The sequence below is a fragment of the Sardina pilchardus genome, chromosome 12 (genome assembly GCF_963854185.1).
Source record: "Sardina pilchardus chromosome 12, fSarPil1.1, whole genome shotgun sequence".
Lineage (NCBI taxonomy): Eukaryota > Metazoa > Chordata > Actinopteri > Clupeiformes > Clupeidae > Sardina > Sardina pilchardus.
Window position 1 is genome coordinate 8,261,161 of NC_085005.1, and position 18,408 is coordinate 8,279,568.

Here is an 18,408-nt window from a genome sequence, read left to right on the forward strand (position 1 = left end):
TCAAGGAAGTTAACACTTGGCAATGGAAAGTGGCCGACTCTCTGTATGTTATTAAATGTGAACGAGAGTTTGGTAGGACCAGGCTAACTGCCACTCTCTTTCAGATATAAATGAATGTGCCTTGATACCAAATGTATGTGAAGCCAACTCAAACTGTGTCAACTATAATGGAAGCTATAATTGTTCCTGTCTGAATGGATATCAAGTGACCAATACAAACCAAACCATAAGTGACAGCAATCAGTGCATTGGTACGTACAGTATGTGGTCTTTTTGTATAGAAGAGTTTGAACACTGAATATTTTTCTCTTATATCTGAAGATGTTTGCCCTTCTGATGCCCATTAAGCTGTAAAGGTAGCTTGTAGAGGATTTAAGGTGGTCTATTTGCAGAAATGAATATAGCATTCCTAATTATATTGGAATCACTTTCTACGGTAGCTAGAATGGAAAAAAACTCACTTGAGAGGCCCTTACACATTGTGTTACACACTGTAACTTTGCTTGTTATCCATTTGATACTGAAAAATTGCTTTAATAAATCGCTTGTCATTATGCAGATGTTGATGAATGTCTTCAGTCTTCATCGATCTGTGGTCCAAACTCAGTCTGCAATAACACAGTTGGAGGATATAATTGCACTTGCCAGAGTGGATATCAGGTCATCAACACCAGTCTGCTGAGTAGCGCTGATAATCCTTGTACAGGTTGGTTATTTTATTAGTTACGATCATCAATGACCTAATTTAGAGCTTAAGGTTTTAATGTGCAGGTGTTACGTTCTTTCCCACCTGAGATTCTCATAATCTGACATTATCTCCAGAACTTCTTTACTACGAAGCTGAAGTTGAGCTCAACATAACTTCTGGCATGATGGAGGACATTATGAAAATTCTGAATTCCATCTCATCACCTGTAGACGACTCATTTGATATCACTGACACTGCTATCACAACAGGTTTGATTATTCTTGATTACATATGCATTTGACTTTGTTCAATCTATTAGTTATTATTATGTTCTTTATATTCCTGCATGTTTTTTAATTCAAATTTGACCTACATGGAAGGACTCTTCTTCTACATTTTCCTCCATGATAGATCAAATAAAATGTACTGTAGCGATCATTTTAAATGACTGCTGTACTTTTCTGCGGTGTTATAACCCTGACTGTTATTATTCCCCCCCCTAGTGTGTTCCCCCAATGGCACTTCATACCAGTGCCAATGTGAAAGTGAATTCTATTGGTCTTGTGACAAATGCCAGACATATGGACACTGTGATGACATCATCAACAACACATGTGGATGCATCAATGCCATTCCAGATGACAGACAGTATTGCCAGCCCAAAACAAGTAATGCCAGAAATGTAGATTCTACTGTTACTGCACTGGAATATTTTACAAAGCTATGACACAATAGGAAATATATGTTTCATAGATTTGCATTTACGCTTTTTTAATGGAGCTATGTGAAATTCTGTACCTTAAATTGTCTTGAATACAGCCACAAAGCACACCAATGACTTGCTTTGCGATTTGTATGGTGGCCTCACGTGGTGCAATGTACAGTAGTAGATTTTAAAACAAGGCAAAACCTCCATATGGCAACTTTAAAAGACAATAGGAGATATATATTAAAACAAATGGTGAAAGGTTGCACGAATGACAGTTAAAGCCACATTGAGAATATCCTCAATACAAATGCCCAAAAGGAGCTGTCATGATGTTTTGGGAATATGACCCCAAAGACTTCACTTTCAATCACTAGAAAACATTCAAAGCTCTGCTTTTCAATTACATCAATCACTGCTGTATTATTAATCTAAACTAAATATTTCAAGAGATTTATTTTTGTCACAAGACAAATTTTGTGATATTTGTCATTATCTTACTTTAATAATTTCATTTCATTTTTCCAACAGACTTCAGCGATTGTCCAGGTAAAGTTAATAATGTCTTTTTTATAATTGTTCTAAATGCACTTTGAAGTAGTTTGAATATTGTGTTTGTTCATGTCCTTAACGACTCAATCTTACTGTTTTAGATGTAAATGAATGCATTCAGACCCCGTCAATCTGTGGTCCTAACTCAGTCTGTAACAACACTGATGGAGACTACAACTGCACATGTTTGCATGGATACCAAGTTTCAAACATCAGTCAAAGAATAAGTGAAAGTAATCCTTGTATAGGTGAGCTACAGTACAAATGCATCTAAAAGTCTGTTTGTCTGTTTGATTGAGGAATACTGTAGTTTTACTGCTCAAATGGCAATGCTATTCTTCCTGTCTGAGTGGACATATCTTTTTTACTTATTTTCCATTATCAAATATGATTTTTGACCTTGTTTATACCGTAGGCGTTTATACAGTAGGCTATCACAAACTAGCTTATCCAAAAGGTGCACCTGGATCGTTGGTCTGATTGGTGGAAGGACTATCCAAAAGAGTGCAGAGTCATTTGAACTGTGCCCACTAATCACGCCTCTTGTGCAGTAGAAATTAAGCGCAGACTCCCCAGACTAATGTTCAATCTAAAGGATTGAGCTTAGTATGGTGATAGCCAGGCTAGGGACTTTTAACAATTTCCTGAAAAATGGTCTAAAGTCTCCCCCCTACCCTCTACATATTGATTGATTGATTGATTGATTGTCAACTTCTGGTTTACCTTCAAGACATAGAAGAATGCATTCAGACACCGTCAGTCTGTGGTCCAAACTCAGTCTGCAACAACACCATTGGAGACTACAACTGTACATGCTTGAGTGGATATAAAGTGACTGATCCAAGTGTGCAGAGTAGTGCTGACAATCCCTGTACAGGTGAGGATTATTGTCGCGTAGAGGCAGGACTCTGAGTGGAATGTTGGTAGTTTGAGTTGACGTTTCAGTAGATCCAACTGAAGTGCTGGTGTTCTGAGATAATTTTCATCAAATGTGTCTGTACTAAAATAATAGTAGTTGCTGTTGGTTTTCCCTTGCTGTGAGTAAATCTTTTTTTCACTCTCTTTTAGACATAAACGAATGTGTTGTGATTTTGAACCTTTGTGGCCCCAACTCAAACTGTGCCAATACCAATGGAAGCTACAACTGTTCCTGCTTGACTGGATATCAGGTGGCCAACCCAAATCAATCCATAAGTGAAAGCAATCAGTGCACAGGTAAATGAAAATGAACATGCCTTAGCAGTCTTCTGAAATTTCTGTTAGACACTTTTTCAGCAGAACAATGTTGACTCTGTGTTTTTAGATGTTGATGAATGCCTTCAGACTCCATCAGTCTGTGGTCCAAACTCCATATGCAACAACACCATTGGAGACTACAGCTGCTCATGCTTGAGTGGATATAATGTGACTGATCCAAGTGTGAAAAGTAGTGATACCAATCCCTGTAGAGGTATGGTCATTTGATGAAGCTTTGTAAACTGCTTAATTTGTTACTTAATTGCTTGAGTGGATATAATGTGACTGATCCCAGTTTGAAGAGGAGTGATGCCAATCCCTGTACAGGTATGGTCATTTATGGTTGTAAAGCTGCTCTTTTAGCTGAACTGATAGAGCAAGACTGGAACAACACCAAGATGAAGGGTTGTTTGTTACTTAATTAGTTATTTAGTTCCCTGGTTCCTTTGTATAAACACTGTAATTGGATGAAGTGGTTTATGATGAAGTATTTTTTTATATACACTTTTGCTCTGATATGTACGGAAGCCCTGAACCGCAAGTGAAGAATTTTTTTTTTGAGATGCTATCTTGTTATTTCGAGATAATATCTTGTTATTTCAAGATAATATCTCATAATTTCGAGATAATACACATGTGTAAAAAAAAATAAGATTTTTATTTTTTTATTCTTTTTTTCCCTTCAGATATTATCTCGTTATTTCGAGATAATATCTCGTAATTACGAGATACTATCTCGTTATTTCGAGATAACACACTAAGGTAAAAATATATATATATATATATAATATAATAATTTTTTTTTTTTTTTTTTTTTTTTTTTACTTTTTGATATTATCTCGTTATTTCGAGATATTAAGTCCTTGCTTCGAGATACTAAGTCGTTATTTCGAGATAATATCTCATTATTTCAAGATAAAAGTAACATCTCAAAATAACGAGATAATATCTCGAAATAACGACTTAGTATCTCGAAATAACGAGATAATATCTCGAAATAACGACTTAGTATCTCGAAATAACGAGATAATGTCTGAAAGTATTTTTTATTTTTTTTTTACCTAAGTGTGTTATCTTATAACGAGATAATATCTGAAGGAAAACATATGTGTATTATCTCGAAATTATGAGATATTATCTTTAAATAACGAGATATTATCTCGAAATAACAATATAGCATCTCAAAAAAAAATGTCTTCACTTGCGGTTCAGGGCTTCCGTAGATATGCACTTGATCAAATATAGATTAATATGTTGAGTTACCAAACTTATGTGGACTCAACTCAATTTTTTTTTATCTACCGTAGATATAAATGAATGTGTGCCAATTCTAAACATATGTGGACCTAACTCAGACTGCGCCAATTACAATGGAAGCTACAACTGTTCCTGCCTGAGTGGATATCAAGTGACCAATGCAAATCAAACCATAAGTAACAGCAATCAGTGTACAGGTAAATGAAAATATAATGCTTTCTGAGTTTAATTCTAATTATACTTTTATACCATTTTTATCAATACAATATTGTGACCTTATATTTTTAGATGTGGATGAATGTCTTCAGACCCCACCAGTCTGTGGTCCAAACTCAGTCTGCAACAACACCATTGGAGACTACAACTGTACATGTTGGAGTGGATATAATGTGACTGATTCAAGTTTGAAAAGTAGTGCTGGCAATCCCTGTACAGGTGAGGATATGTTTTTACATGACGGCAGAGCTTTCACTGTAATGTCCATGACAGCTCCATAAATTCAGCCTACCAGCTGGTGTTCTGAAATCATTATCATCAAACCTGCCTTTGCAAAGATGATGTTGTTTTTGGTCAACCTTGCCATAAATGTATTTATTTTCATTATATCGTAGATATAAACGAATGTGTGGCAATTCCAAACATATGTGGACCTAACTCAGACTGTACCAATTTCAATGGAACGTTCAACTGCTCCTGTCTGAATGGATATGAAGTAGCCAATGCAAATCAATCCATAAGTGATATCAATCCATGCACAGGTAAATGGATGTACAGATATCCTAGGAACCAGTGCATTCTTACAAGCATTTCCTTTTTAAATATTGTGTTTCTCAATATTATATATCTTGTGTTTTCAGATGCGGATGAATGCATTTGGTCACCGTCAGTCTGTGGTCCAAACTCAGTCTGCAACAACACCATTGGAGACTACAGCTGCTCATGTTTGAGTGGATATAATGTGACTGATCCCAGTTTGAAAAGTAGTGCTGACAATCCATGTGAAGGTGAGGATATGTTGTCATATGACGGCAGAACTTTGACTGAAATATAGGTGTTAACGATGCCAGTGATTTTTTCTACATTCTTCAAGCATTTCCTTTTTAAATTCATTGTTTTGTTATCTTATGTTTTTAGATGTGGATGAATGCCTTGAGATCTCACCAGTCTGTGGTCCAAACTCAGTCTGCAACAACACCATTGGAGACTACAACTGTACATGCTTGAGTGGATATAATGTGACTGATCCGAGTGTGCGAAGTAGTGCTAACAACTCTTGTACAGGTACTGTAGAGCAATATCATAAAGTCATCTTGAGACCTTTGGACACAAACATGTTTTTTATTGATTTCCCCCTAATAAAACTTTATTTCTAAGTGTTATTTATGATTATATATAAATGAATGTGTTGAGATACAAAATATGTGGTCTCAACTCAAATTGTATAAATTACAATGGAAGCTGTAACTGTTCTTTCCTTGATGGAAATCAAGTGACTAACATAAACCAGCCCATAACAGTGAATAATCACATAAATAAACAGATATCCATAATCACAATTTGTTGTTTTTATCTGATTTATTTGCCACATTGTTGATTTGATCTGGTTTATTTTTACTTGACTGGCATTCCTTTTTTAAACATGATTTTGTTGGCCTTGTTTTTAGATGTGGATGAATGCTTTCAAACACCACTGATTTGTGGTCCAAACTCAGTCTGCAACAACACCATTGGAGACTACAACTGTACATGCCACAGTGGATATAATCTCACTGACCCAAATGTGAAGAGCAGTGATGCCAATCCATGTACAGGTAATGTGATTCAATCACGCGTTGTAAGACTGCTCTGACTGAACTGGTAGAGCAAGAAGAGAACAATGCCAAGATCAACGATTAAATTCTCGGATAGCAGTCACAGTGATCGAGATGTGTATCTGTGAATTGTTTACGTAATTGTTTTACTTTAGATAAAAGTGTGTGATCAATCAATAAATGTACAATATAAATGTTCTAACACACCTTGATACATTTTTTCAGAGGGAACAACATTCTTTGGGTATATCTGAGGGGTAATTCACAATAGTAGCATTACGGAATCCAAGATAAGAGATCAAGCAAGGCTTAACATTGCATTGTCTCGTCATCCTAGGTCAAGTTTCATGAACACCCTGCTAGAATGACTAGGTCAAGTCAGGCGTAAATAATTCAGGATATGTCCGTGTTCTCAGCTTTCACCTAAGGAACTCACGGTTGGAATTGAAAGACGCGGAAAATAGCATCATTTGCACCAAGTGAACAACAGCTTTTGATAAGGACTAGCAAGAAAGTGTAGTATTTCCTGTTTAAATGGGGAAACACAACCTTTTTGTAAAGTAGCGATAGTATGCGTGATAGACCAACTGAATGCACACTTACGGATGGATCGCTCTAGTACTTCCTCATCTAGGCATGCAACGTCATTAAGAAAAGAGCACGTCACTATAAAGAAACACATATAGTATAACTTTATGTTGTCTTTATCACCAACATTCATTGAAAACACCTTTGAAAGTATGTCCTCTTATTAAAACCAACTACTAGAGTAGACTATTTATCAAACGTCTGTCAACAAAAAAGGAAGCAACTCTGTTTATAATTTATAGATGAAATCATCAAAGTGAAAACGATTAGCCTACCCTAATAAAATTCTTAAAAAACGAGTGGAGGTCTGATCAGATTGACAGCCAATAAAACATAATTAGCATTAGAATTAACTACGGTAACTGCACAGAATAAATCCCTTTGGTAATTTATGTTCCTTTGGCTTTTATGAAACTAACCTCAAAGCTGAATTTAGCCAGGATGAAAGCCACTTTGTCCATGCCATAATCTGCATATGCTTGCACTTGATGATGTTGTACGTGATGTTATTGTTGACCTTATGTTCTAGATGTGGATGAATGCCTTCAGGCCCCACCGATCTGTGGTCCAAACTCAGTCTGCAACAACACCATTGGAGACTACAACTGTACATGCCAGATTGGATATCGCACAACAAATGTGGATCTCAGAATCAGTGATGGCAATCCTTGTGCTGGTAAGGTTATGTAAGAAGGTGACGTCCCACCGTATGTCTAGTTTTCAAGTCGAAAAAGAGCATAATGTAGAACTTACAACAAAATGTATCAATTGTTAAAAACTTTAACACAATGGTATTTGGAGTGTTTCATCATACTAAAGTGTTGGTTCCATTTTCCATGTGCTTTGGTGTTGTGAACCTTCTCAGATATAAATGAATGTGTGGAGATCCAAAACCTGTGTGGTCCCAATTCAAACTGTACCAATTACAATGGAAGCTACAACTGTTCCTGCCAGACAGGATATCAACCAAGCTCTGTCAATCAGTCCATAAGTGGTAGTAACCAGTGCCAAGGTAAACAAATCTAAAAGCAGCAAAGTGTCTCATGACACTGTGTCATTATACTTCATCTGTCTGAAATATCTTTTGGAAACATTCACATTTGTTCCTTTTCCCCAAAGTGACTTAGATGTGTTAGTTATCTTACCAAGGGCCTAGAGCAACTCAGGCTTAAGTGCCTTGCTCAAACGCACAACGGTGGAAGCCGGGAACTGAATCCACAACTTTTCAGGCCACTGCATACTAGCCTAGTTCCATAGCTACTACACTCTTGGAAAAAAAATGTCCTTTAGTGAGCCAACCATTTTCTTTTTCATCAAAGCAGCCCCTAATGGTTCTTTTAAAGCCTGCATGTTTCTACAGTATAACACCCCAAGAACTCTTTTTTTTAAGAGTTTACGCTACACTAGAGTATAGAAGTAATACCGCCACCACCATTATAAAAAGTGTGTTTTTTTCTCCACACGTTTTCAGATGTAGATGAATGTGACCAGCTTTCATCGGTCTGTGGTCCAAACTCAGTTTGCAACAACACTATTGGAGACTACAACTGTACATGCTTGAGTGGATATAGTGTCAACAGTGAAGATCTACCAATAAGTATCTACAATCAATGCACAGGTTTGTAATTGCCCTATCATATTTGATATTGATATTAAATTGGCCCTTGTTTTAAAATCAGCCTTGACCGTTGTGTATTTTTTATGTAGATTCAATATATTATTCTGTTTTTAGATATACATGAATGTATGGAGACACCAAATCTGTGCGGTCCCAACTCAAATTGTACCAACACAAATGGAAGCTACAGCTGTTCATGCTGGAGTGGATATCATGCAACAAATGCAAACTATCCCATAAGTGACATCAACCAATGCATTGGTAAATACATTACAATAAACTCTTGATTCTAAAATTCATAGTGATATTTCATGCAATATTGCAGATCATTACATACAGTATATTCTGATCAATGTATCTTCAGATGAAATTACCAGTGCTAATGTCAATATCGTAAACTCTTTCTATAGATGTGAATGAATGCCTTCAGACCCCACCAGTCTGTGGTCCAAACTCAGTCTGCAACAACACCATTGGAGACTACAGCTGCTCATGCTTGAGTGGATACCAGACCATCAACTCCAGTCTCTTGATAAATGAAAGTAATCCTTGCACAGGTTAGTTTGCTGTATGGGTAGGTCGTTATTATTATGACCGTTGCCCACCTGCCACACCGGATTCCCCAAAAGGAGGGTCATTATGGCACCTTCTAAATGCATGGGAAGTTATTGTATGTGGAATGCGTGACTGTACACCAATCAGCCTGTAGATGGTGGACTTGAGCAAAGAGTTGCTGGTACTTATTACATTTGTACACATACGTACAGTACATACATACACACACACAAAAATACACATAAACACACACACACACACTCACAAACGGACCCCCCCCCCACACACACACACACACACACACACACACACACACACACACAGAAATGCACACAAACACATGAATAAACACACTCATTTACATACACAAAGTTGCAAGAGTAGGGGGAGGAGTAGGAGATGGAGACAAATTGACAAGCGTGATTTATTTTTTGCGGAGAAAATGTGCGGGACTGAGTGTTGGTCATATTTTGTATCACTATCTAGTTGCTATAAGCTACAATGTTATTTGAATGTTTAGTAATGTATTATTGAATAATACATATTGGTCAGTAAACTGTGTTATGCTGAAATACATCTGTCAAGATAATTTGTATTTTTTTTTTGTTTTTTTAAATCTTTTGTCAGATATAAATGAATGTGCTGTACAAGCAAACCTGTGTGGCCCCAATGCACATTGCACTAACAACAATGGAAGCCACAGTTGTTCCTGCTGGACTGGCTATGAAGTGAGAAATGCGAGCCAACCTATAAGTGCCATGAATCCATGCAGAGGTAAAGAAATACATTCAGAAATAGATTAAATACCTGTTGCTCATGTTACTGTAAGACTAACTAATCATGAAAATGTTGGTTTGCTTTATTTAAGATGTCAATGAATGCCTTGAGAACTCACTGGTCTGTGGTCCAAACTCAATCTGCAACAACACCATTGGAGACTACAGCTGCTCATGCTTGAGTGGATATAATGTGACTGATCCAAGTTTGAAGAGCAGTGCTGACAATCCCTGTGAAGGTGAAGTTTCATTAGTAGATGGCTGGCCCACCTGGACAGGCTTGCATTTGCAGAATGTCGATAAAGAAGGATATGTTTTTAATCCCTCTCCTTGTTTAATCCCTCTCCTCAGATGTAAACGAATGTGTGGCGACAGCAAGCATATGTGGTCCCAACTCAAACTGCACCAACACCAACGGAAGCTTCAACTGTTCCTGCTTGACTGGTTATCAAGCAACCAACACTAGCCAATCTATAAGTGACAGCAATCCGTGCACAGGTGAACAAAAACATGACTATTTTTTTATATTTTATCTCATTTTATAAACTTTGATATACCTGACCAATTTTTCCATCTAAAACATTGTTGACCTTGTGTGTCTAGATGTGGATGAATGTTTAGAGATGCCATCAGTCTGTGGTCCAAACTCAGTCTGCAACAACACCATTGGAGACTACAACTGTACATGCTTGAGTGGATATAATGTGACTGATCCAAGTTTGAAGAGTAGTGCTGAAAATCCATGTACAGGTGAGGCAATTTGATGACACTTTGTCAGTTCACTCTTTTTAATTTATATGCTTCTAATACAACTTGATACAACTGAGTATAGATACTTCTGATTCATTAACACATTTGAATTGTCTTTTGTTCTCAATGTCTCTTTATTCAGATATAAATGAATGTGTGGAGACATCAAACATATGTGGACCCAACTCAAACTGCGCCAACACCAATGGAAGCTTCAACTGTTCCTGCCAGAGTGGATATCAAGTGACTAATGCAAGCCAAACCATAAGTAGTAGCAACCCCTGTACAGGTGAACAAAAACAACTTTTTATATATTTAATCTAATTTTATAAACGCTGATACACTTGACCAATTTGTCCATCTTAACACTGTGGACTTTGTGTGTCAAGATGTCGATGAATGTCTAGAGAAGCCGTCAGTCTGTGGTCCAAACTCAGTCTGCAACAACACCATCGGAGACTACAACTGTACATGTTGGAATGGATATAATGTCACTGATCCAAGTTTGAAGAGCAGTGATGACAATCCATGTACAGGTAAGGCACTTTGTCAGTTAACTCCTTTTAATTTAGGTATTCTAATATGCTTCTAATATGATACAACTGAGCATACATATTTCTGATTTATTAACACATTTGAATTGTCTGTTTTCTCAATGTCTCGATCTTTATTCAGATATAAATGAATGTGTGGAGACATCAAACATATGTGGACCCAACTCAAACTGCGCCAACACCAATGGAAGCTTCAACTGTTCCTGCCAGAGTGGATATCAAGTGACTAATGCAAGCCAAACCATAAGAAGCAGCAACCCCTGTACAGGTGAATAGAAACTTAAAGTGTTTAACCGTTATTTCTGTAAATTATACTTTACCATTTTGTTTTCCATTGTAACATTATTGACCTTCTGTTTTAGATGTGGATGAATGCCTTCAGACACCATCAGTCTGTGGTCCTAACTCAGTCTGCAACAACACCATTGGAGACTACAACTGTACATGCTTGAGTGGATATAATGTGACTGATCCAAGTGTGCAAAGTAGTCCTGACAATCTCTGTGAAGGTAGTCATTCCATGAAGCTTTTGATACATCTTGATGTGAACGGCTCAGTTGTTTTTGATTGATTAATACATTTTGTTTGTCTCTTTTCAATATCTCTCTATTCAGATATAAATGAATGTGTTGAGACTCCAAACATATGTGGACCCAACTCAGACTGTACCAATACCGATGGAAACTTCAACTGCTCCTGCCTGAGTGGATATGGAGCAACCAACACAAGCCAATCTATAAGTGACAGAAATCCGTGCACAGGTAAATGAATGTACATGTATCCTAGATGTCTATTTACAGTATTATTTGAACTGGTATTTTCTGTTCCAATATTACATTATTGAACTTCTGTTTCCAATTGATTTATTTTCAGATGAAATCATGAAGGTCATTTTATGTAGCTTTTAATGCAACTTGATGCAACTGAGCATGATTCTGTCTGATTTATTTGTACATTTTTATTGTTTTTCCATATCTCCTTGTTCAGATATAAATGAGTGTGTTGAGACTCCAAACATATGTGGATCCAACTCAGACTGTACCAATACCAATGGAAACTTCAACTGCTCCTGCCTGAGTGGATATGGAGCAACCAACACAAGCCAATCTATAAGTGACAGAAATCCGTGCACAGGTAAATGAATGTACATGTGTCCTAGATGTCTATTTACAGTATTATTTGAACTGGTATTTTCTGTTCCAATATTACATTATTGAACTTCTGTTTCCAATCGATTTATTTTCAGATGAAATCATGAATGTCATTTTATGTAGCTTTTAATACAACTTGATGCAACTGAGCATGATTGTGTCTGATTTATTTGTACATTTTTATTGTTTTTCCATATCTCTTTGTTCAGATATAAATGAATGTGTTGAGACTCCAAACATATGTGGATCCAACTCAGACTGTACCAATACCAATGGAAACTTCAACTGCTCCTGCCTGAGTGGATATGGAGCAACCAACACAAGCCAATCTATAAGTGACAGAAATCCGTGCACAGGTAAATGAATGTACATGTCTCCTAGATGTCTATTTACAGTATTATTTGAACTGGTATTTTCTGTTCCAATATTACATTATTGAACTTCTGTTTCCAATCGATGTATTTTCAGATGAAATCATGAAGGTCATTTAATGTAGCTTTTAATACAACTTGATGCAACTGAGCATGATTGTGTCTGATTTATTTGTACATTTTTATTGTTTTTCCATATCTCCTTGTTCAGATATAAATGAATGTATTGAGACTCCAAACATATGTGGATCCAACTCAGACTGTACCAATACCAATGGAAACTTCAACTGCTCCTGCCTGAGTGGATATGGAGCAACCAACACAAGCCAATCTATAAGTGACAGAAATCCGTGCACAGGTAAATGAATGTACATGTCTCCTAGATGTCTATTTACAGTATTATTTGAACTGGTATTTTCTGTTCCAATATTACATTATTGAACTTCTGTTTCCAATCGATTTATTTTCAGATGAAATCATGAAGGTCATTTAATGTAGCTTTTAATACAACTTGACGCAACTGAGCATGATTCTGTCTGAATTATTTGTACATTTTTATTGTTTTTCCATATCTCCTTGTTCAGATATAAATGAATGTGTTGAGACTCCAAACATATGTGGATCCAACTCAGACTGTACCAATACCAATGGAAACTTCAACTGCTCCTGCCTGAGTGGATATGGAGCAACCAACACAAGCCAATCTATAAGTGACAGAAATCCGTGCACAGGTAAATGAATGTACATGTATCCTAGATGTCTATTTACAGTATTATTTGAACTGGTATTTTCTGTTCCTATATTACATTATTGAACTTCTGTTTCCAATCGATTTATTTTCAGATGAAATCATGAAGGTCATTTTATGTAGCTTTTAATACAACTTGATGCAACTGAGCATGATTCTGTCTGATTTATTTGTACATTTTTATTGTTTTTCCATATCTCCTTGTTCAGATATAAATGAATGTGTTGAGACTCCAAACATATGTGGATCCAACTCAGACTGTACCAATACCAATGGAAACTTCAACTGCTCCTGCCTGAGTGGATATGGAGCAACCAACACAAGCCAATCTATAAGTGACAGAAATCCGTGCACAGGTAAATGAATGTACATGTATCCTAGATGTCTATTTACAGTATTATTTGAACTGGTATTTTCTGTTCCAATATTACATTATTGAACTTCTGTTTCCAATCGATTTATTTTCAGATGAAATCATGAATGTCATTTTATGTAGCTTTTAATACAACTTGATGCAACTGAGCATGATTCTGTCTGATTTATTTGTACATTTTTATTGTTTTTCCATATCTCTTTGTTCAGATATAAATGAATGTGTTGAGACTCCAAACATATGTGGATCCAACTCAGACTGTACCAATACCAATGGAAACTTCAACTGCTCCTGCCTGAGTGGATATGGAGCAACCAACACAAGCCAATCTATAAGTGACAGAAATCCGTGCACAGGTAAATGAATGTACATGTATCCTAGATGTCTATTTGCAGTATTATTTGAACTGGTATTTTCTGTTCCAATATTACATTATTGAACTTCTGTTTCCAATCGATTTATTTTCAGATGAAATCATGAAGGTCATTTTATGTAGCTTTTAATACAACTTGATGCAACTGAGCATGATTCTGTCTGATTTATTTGTACATTTTTATTGTTTTTCCATATCTCTTTATTCAGATGTAAATGAATGTGTTGAGACTCCAAACATATGTGGATCCAACTCAGACTGTACCAATACCAATGGAAACTTCAACTGCTCCTGCCTGAGTGGATATGGAGCAACCAATACAAGCCAATCTATAAGTGACAGAAATCCGTGCACAGGTAAATGAATGTACATGTATCCTAGATGTCTATTTACAGTATTATTTGAACTGGTATTTTCTGTTCCTATATTACATTATTGAACTTCTGTTTCCAATCGATTTATTTTCAGATGAAATCATGAAGGTCATTTTATGTAGCTTTTAATACAACTTGATGCAACTGAGCATGATTCTGTTATATATATATATATATATATATATATGGCCTAAACTAATTACAAATTATCACAAGATTTAATCTGTATCTAGTGGTTCAGATGTCACGCGTCAGTACGTACATTGCGCACACGGCCAATGTTCGCATCTTACCTCTCCATGTCACTTTTGAGTAAGAGCAGGTATACCACACACAACAATAGGTTAGACCATAAATATATTTAATTGCTTTACATCGAGTGGCCAGAAACAAGACATCAGGTGAGTTCCACGGCATTACTTATAGGGTTCTTTCCAGGTTTCACTGTAGTCAGAAACAAAAGCATATGTGATGCATACGGGATTAGAATCTGCGACGTGTCATCGATAAGTCACCTGCCCTAATCACTGTACTAATGAACAGTGAATGTCAATGGAAGGTTTGTGAATATCATAATAGTAGCCTACCAAAACGCAAACCAGCACGCAAATGAACGTAAAGTAACACAAGTAGCAAGAATGAGCCCAACAAGGGAATCAGTCTTTTAATTTATATTAGCCTACAGTATAGCGCAATCTTTGAGTCAAGAGAAAAACAAAAATTTTTAGAAACACCAAATCCAAGAACGACGGAGTGAACTCCCAAGGTTGCGACGCAAGTTAGCATACAACGCTTTCTAGAAACGCACCCCTGAATAGTTGTATGAAAGCAATTTGGCACAATAATGCACAATTTCTAATTCATTGCAGTCATAACAACACCAGCTCCTACAACAACCACAACAACAACAACACCAGCCCTTACAACAACCGCAACAACAGCAACAACAACAACACCAGCTCCTACAACAACAACAACAACAACAGTTCCTACAACAACAACAACAACAGCTCCTACAACAACAACAACAACAAAAGCTCCTACAACAACAACAACAACAAAAGCTCCTACAACAACAACAACTACTACAACAACAACAACGACCACAACAACGACCACAACAACGACCACAACCACAGCTGCACCAGGTATGCTAAGTTCAGAGCTATTATATATTTAATGCATTTATTTTGCACTTGCCAATACCACTATGGCATTCTCTTGTGTGATTACAAAGGTCTTATGTGTAAATATCAAGTAATGTGAATATTGTTATTATTAATGCCTGGTTGTCTTTCCGGTCAAGTTTACACAACATTAGCCAATGGGAAGTCGTCTTTGCATGGTGTCATTAGGCGTGTTCAAGATGGCTGCGCAGCACAAGATGCACGTGGTTAAAAATCTGTCCATGATGGTCTAGAGAGGTGTGTTTTCGACTCGGCAGTCGGTATCACATGGCCTTGCTCCCACTTATCGCGGGAGCAAGGCATGGCAGCTGCCAAGCAAGGCGGCTGCTGAGCAGCGGCGCAGCAGCCCTCTAGGTACTGCGGAGCGCTGCGGAGCCTAGACCCTGCCTTCATGACGTCAGGTCTTTGCCCTAATTGGCTTTTACATCCCCGACGTATGTGCAGGTGTTTAGATGCCTCTTCATATCCACAAGGGTCCATGAGGGTCCGTGCCTCATGTTTCGTCACATGGTCAAGTCTAGATACGGGAAGTAGAGAGTGTACAACTTCATAGCAGCATTTGTATCCCCTCCCCTGCTGTCACCGGCAGCTCTCGTTGCTGCAAGAGGTCATTTGGAGTTGAACTTGAACGCGCCTAATGATTTGATCTCTAATCACCCGTCCCATAGATTCGTTCATCTTGTTGGCGAGGTTCAAAAGCTCACAGCTAAGCTGGACTGACAAAAATCCCTCACATCAGCCTCACCAGGCTATTCCGTCTCAGCCTGTTCAATTTGAAGATAAGCCTGTATACAGGGCAATCTCCACAGTGGTGGAGCTCTAAATGCTGTATTCCATACCATGGTGTGTGAGTTCGCATTAGCAAGCTCCCTCCTCCACAGCTCGCTGCCACTGCCACCAAGATGCATGGTTGCTCCCTCGCACTAATATGTCCTGATGGCTCTATAAACCTCAAAGTCAAGAAAGGACCTGCGCACCTTGATAGGGTTTTTTGCAGGTGCAGCTTTTTAAAGGTTCAGTATTATAAGAGGTGGGAAAAAGTGCAGCACTGCTGCTTTAGAATCACCACTCAGGAAGCAGCAGCGTTGCGCTTTTTCCTACCTCTTATAATCACTAAACCTAACTTGCATGTACTTTGCTGTAAGCGATTCCTCGATTGTGCCACACTTCACATTCTCAACAACCTGAAGTGCTGACCTCTGCCTTTAGAATCAGAGTCATTGAGATTTCCGGTTTTCCCTAACGCAGTGTGGGGTGGGCCCCACTAGTGGGGAATAGAGACATGTCAGGTGGGGTGCGATTAACAGGAAGATTTTTTTTTAAAACTTTCTTTAATAATACCCCTCTTTTTGACAGAGGAAAATCATAGATTCAATACAAAATAGCCACACACAAACATAGGAGACATAAACAGACTGACATATGAATTAAAACATCATCAGATCCAGTGGACCGGGACGGAAAGTGTAACGTGGAACCAAGATCTGAAAAAAATATTTTAACGTCACCATTTTGCCGAGTTGATGGGGTTAGGTGGGACTTGAAAATGTCCTACTCCAAAGTGGTGAATGACGAGATGTGACTGGTGAGAGCACTGCACGCCTACAACAAACAAAAACCCCAGCTGTTCATCTGCTATGGAGCTTTACAATCTGCTGTGTGCTATCAGAGCAGAGACTTTCCTGCTGGTTGATTGAGGCCTTCACTCTGGCGTTGCTGAACTTCAGATGTGCCTACACGATTAAGACCCCATTCCATGCAGAGTGTAGCTGTCTCCTAGATGGCTTAAAAAGGTCTATCCAGAGAACATGTCTGATTAGGTGTAAGCTGGGCTTCAGGTGACACTCTTGTCCATTTCTATAACGTGGACTTCACCAGTACGTTGTTAGCCAGCTCTGTGCTTTCAGCGGCATGCATGTGAGTAGCCCTCTAGCACCAACAAGCTACAGTACCTGACAACTTACACCAGGGTCAGCTAGCCTACACATGGTGAACATTGCTGACCCACAGCCGGTAGCCACCAGCCATGTAAAGCACACCTCTCTCCATAGTCTCACACCTCAGAGCTATTCCTCAGCTGAGCTATTTGCTGTCAGGAAATTGTCCCCTATGAAGGGCCGTTTACACCAACTATTAACATAACTATAACTATACCGATAAAGGTATCGATATTGAACAATGACGAGGAGAGTCTCTTCTTGTGTTGTTGAATGTAGGATAAAATTTGATTGATTCTGATTGGCTGTCAGCTTTTTATCATTCTCAAAATCGTTCTGAAAGTGATCCCCAACAATCTCGTTCCTCATGTTATTGTAATAGTTTATGTGATGATGCTGTCATCATATTAGCATGAATTCATCTCTGTTTGGATCCTAATTAATGAACTGGGCTAGCTAAGTGCTATCAAAGTAGTGCCGCGCACCGGAGCCATTGAGTGCACGCATTGAAACGTGAGAGGTATGTCAACTCGTCTTAGTTAAGGGAATAACACAGCTTAAAGAGAAACTATGCAGGATTGGCGATTTCATCTTAAGTTTCGGTTTCGTTTTTCATTTTCACTCGTTTTATGCTTGCATATTTCTCTGCAGAGCTTCCCTGACAGCTTTAGCGGGTATATTTATACATATATAGGCTATATATATATTTATAAATTGCAAGGGTGGTTCTTCATGTTCTTTATGCGTCTCAGCCTTCCAGATGTAAACAGGGAACGATCGTCTCCTGAACAAACTGCAAGGTT

The 18,408-nt window shown here is 37.8% G+C and overlaps 1 protein-coding gene across 1 annotated transcript in view; it reads left to right on the plus strand.

The window, feature by feature from the left end:
* LOC134097621 (fibrillin-1-like) overlaps positions 1 to 18,408 on the plus strand; it is a 31,294-nt gene that overhangs the window by 1,068 nt on the left and 11,818 nt on the right. The window contains exons 2-38 of the mRNA XM_062550541.1: positions 105 to 251; positions 560 to 706; positions 823 to 957; positions 1,192 to 1,356; positions 1,926 to 1,943; positions 2,048 to 2,194; positions 2,677 to 2,823; positions 3,015 to 3,161; positions 3,250 to 3,396; positions 4,490 to 4,636; positions 4,728 to 4,874; positions 5,051 to 5,197; positions 5,297 to 5,443; positions 5,574 to 5,720; positions 6,104 to 6,250; positions 7,368 to 7,514; positions 7,704 to 7,850; positions 8,310 to 8,456; positions 8,571 to 8,717; positions 8,867 to 9,013; positions 9,639 to 9,785; positions 9,880 to 10,026; positions 10,139 to 10,285; positions 10,391 to 10,537; positions 10,680 to 10,826; positions 10,927 to 11,073; positions 11,213 to 11,359; positions 11,454 to 11,600; positions 11,706 to 11,852; positions 12,079 to 12,225; positions 12,452 to 12,598; positions 12,825 to 12,971; positions 13,198 to 13,344; positions 13,571 to 13,717; positions 13,944 to 14,090; positions 14,317 to 14,463; positions 15,351 to 15,629. Of these exons, the coding sequence (XP_062406525.1) occupies positions 870 to 957; positions 1,192 to 1,356; positions 1,926 to 1,943; positions 2,048 to 2,194; positions 2,677 to 2,823; positions 3,015 to 3,161; positions 3,250 to 3,396; positions 4,490 to 4,636; positions 4,728 to 4,874; positions 5,051 to 5,197; positions 5,297 to 5,443; positions 5,574 to 5,720; positions 6,104 to 6,250; positions 7,368 to 7,514; positions 7,704 to 7,850; positions 8,310 to 8,456; positions 8,571 to 8,717; positions 8,867 to 9,013; positions 9,639 to 9,785; positions 9,880 to 10,026; positions 10,139 to 10,285; positions 10,391 to 10,537; positions 10,680 to 10,826; positions 10,927 to 11,073; positions 11,213 to 11,359; positions 11,454 to 11,600; positions 11,706 to 11,852; positions 12,079 to 12,225; positions 12,452 to 12,598; positions 12,825 to 12,971; positions 13,198 to 13,344; positions 13,571 to 13,717; positions 13,944 to 14,090; positions 14,317 to 14,463; positions 15,351 to 15,629 (5,107 nt within the window). The 5' untranslated portion in view covers positions 105 to 251; positions 560 to 706; positions 823 to 869. The remainder of the gene's footprint in view (positions 1 to 104; positions 252 to 559; positions 707 to 822; positions 958 to 1,191; positions 1,357 to 1,925; positions 1,944 to 2,047; positions 2,195 to 2,676; positions 2,824 to 3,014; positions 3,162 to 3,249; positions 3,397 to 4,489; positions 4,637 to 4,727; positions 4,875 to 5,050; positions 5,198 to 5,296; positions 5,444 to 5,573; positions 5,721 to 6,103; positions 6,251 to 7,367; positions 7,515 to 7,703; positions 7,851 to 8,309; positions 8,457 to 8,570; positions 8,718 to 8,866; positions 9,014 to 9,638; positions 9,786 to 9,879; positions 10,027 to 10,138; positions 10,286 to 10,390; positions 10,538 to 10,679; positions 10,827 to 10,926; positions 11,074 to 11,212; positions 11,360 to 11,453; positions 11,601 to 11,705; positions 11,853 to 12,078; positions 12,226 to 12,451; positions 12,599 to 12,824; positions 12,972 to 13,197; positions 13,345 to 13,570; positions 13,718 to 13,943; positions 14,091 to 14,316; positions 14,464 to 15,350; positions 15,630 to 18,408) is intronic.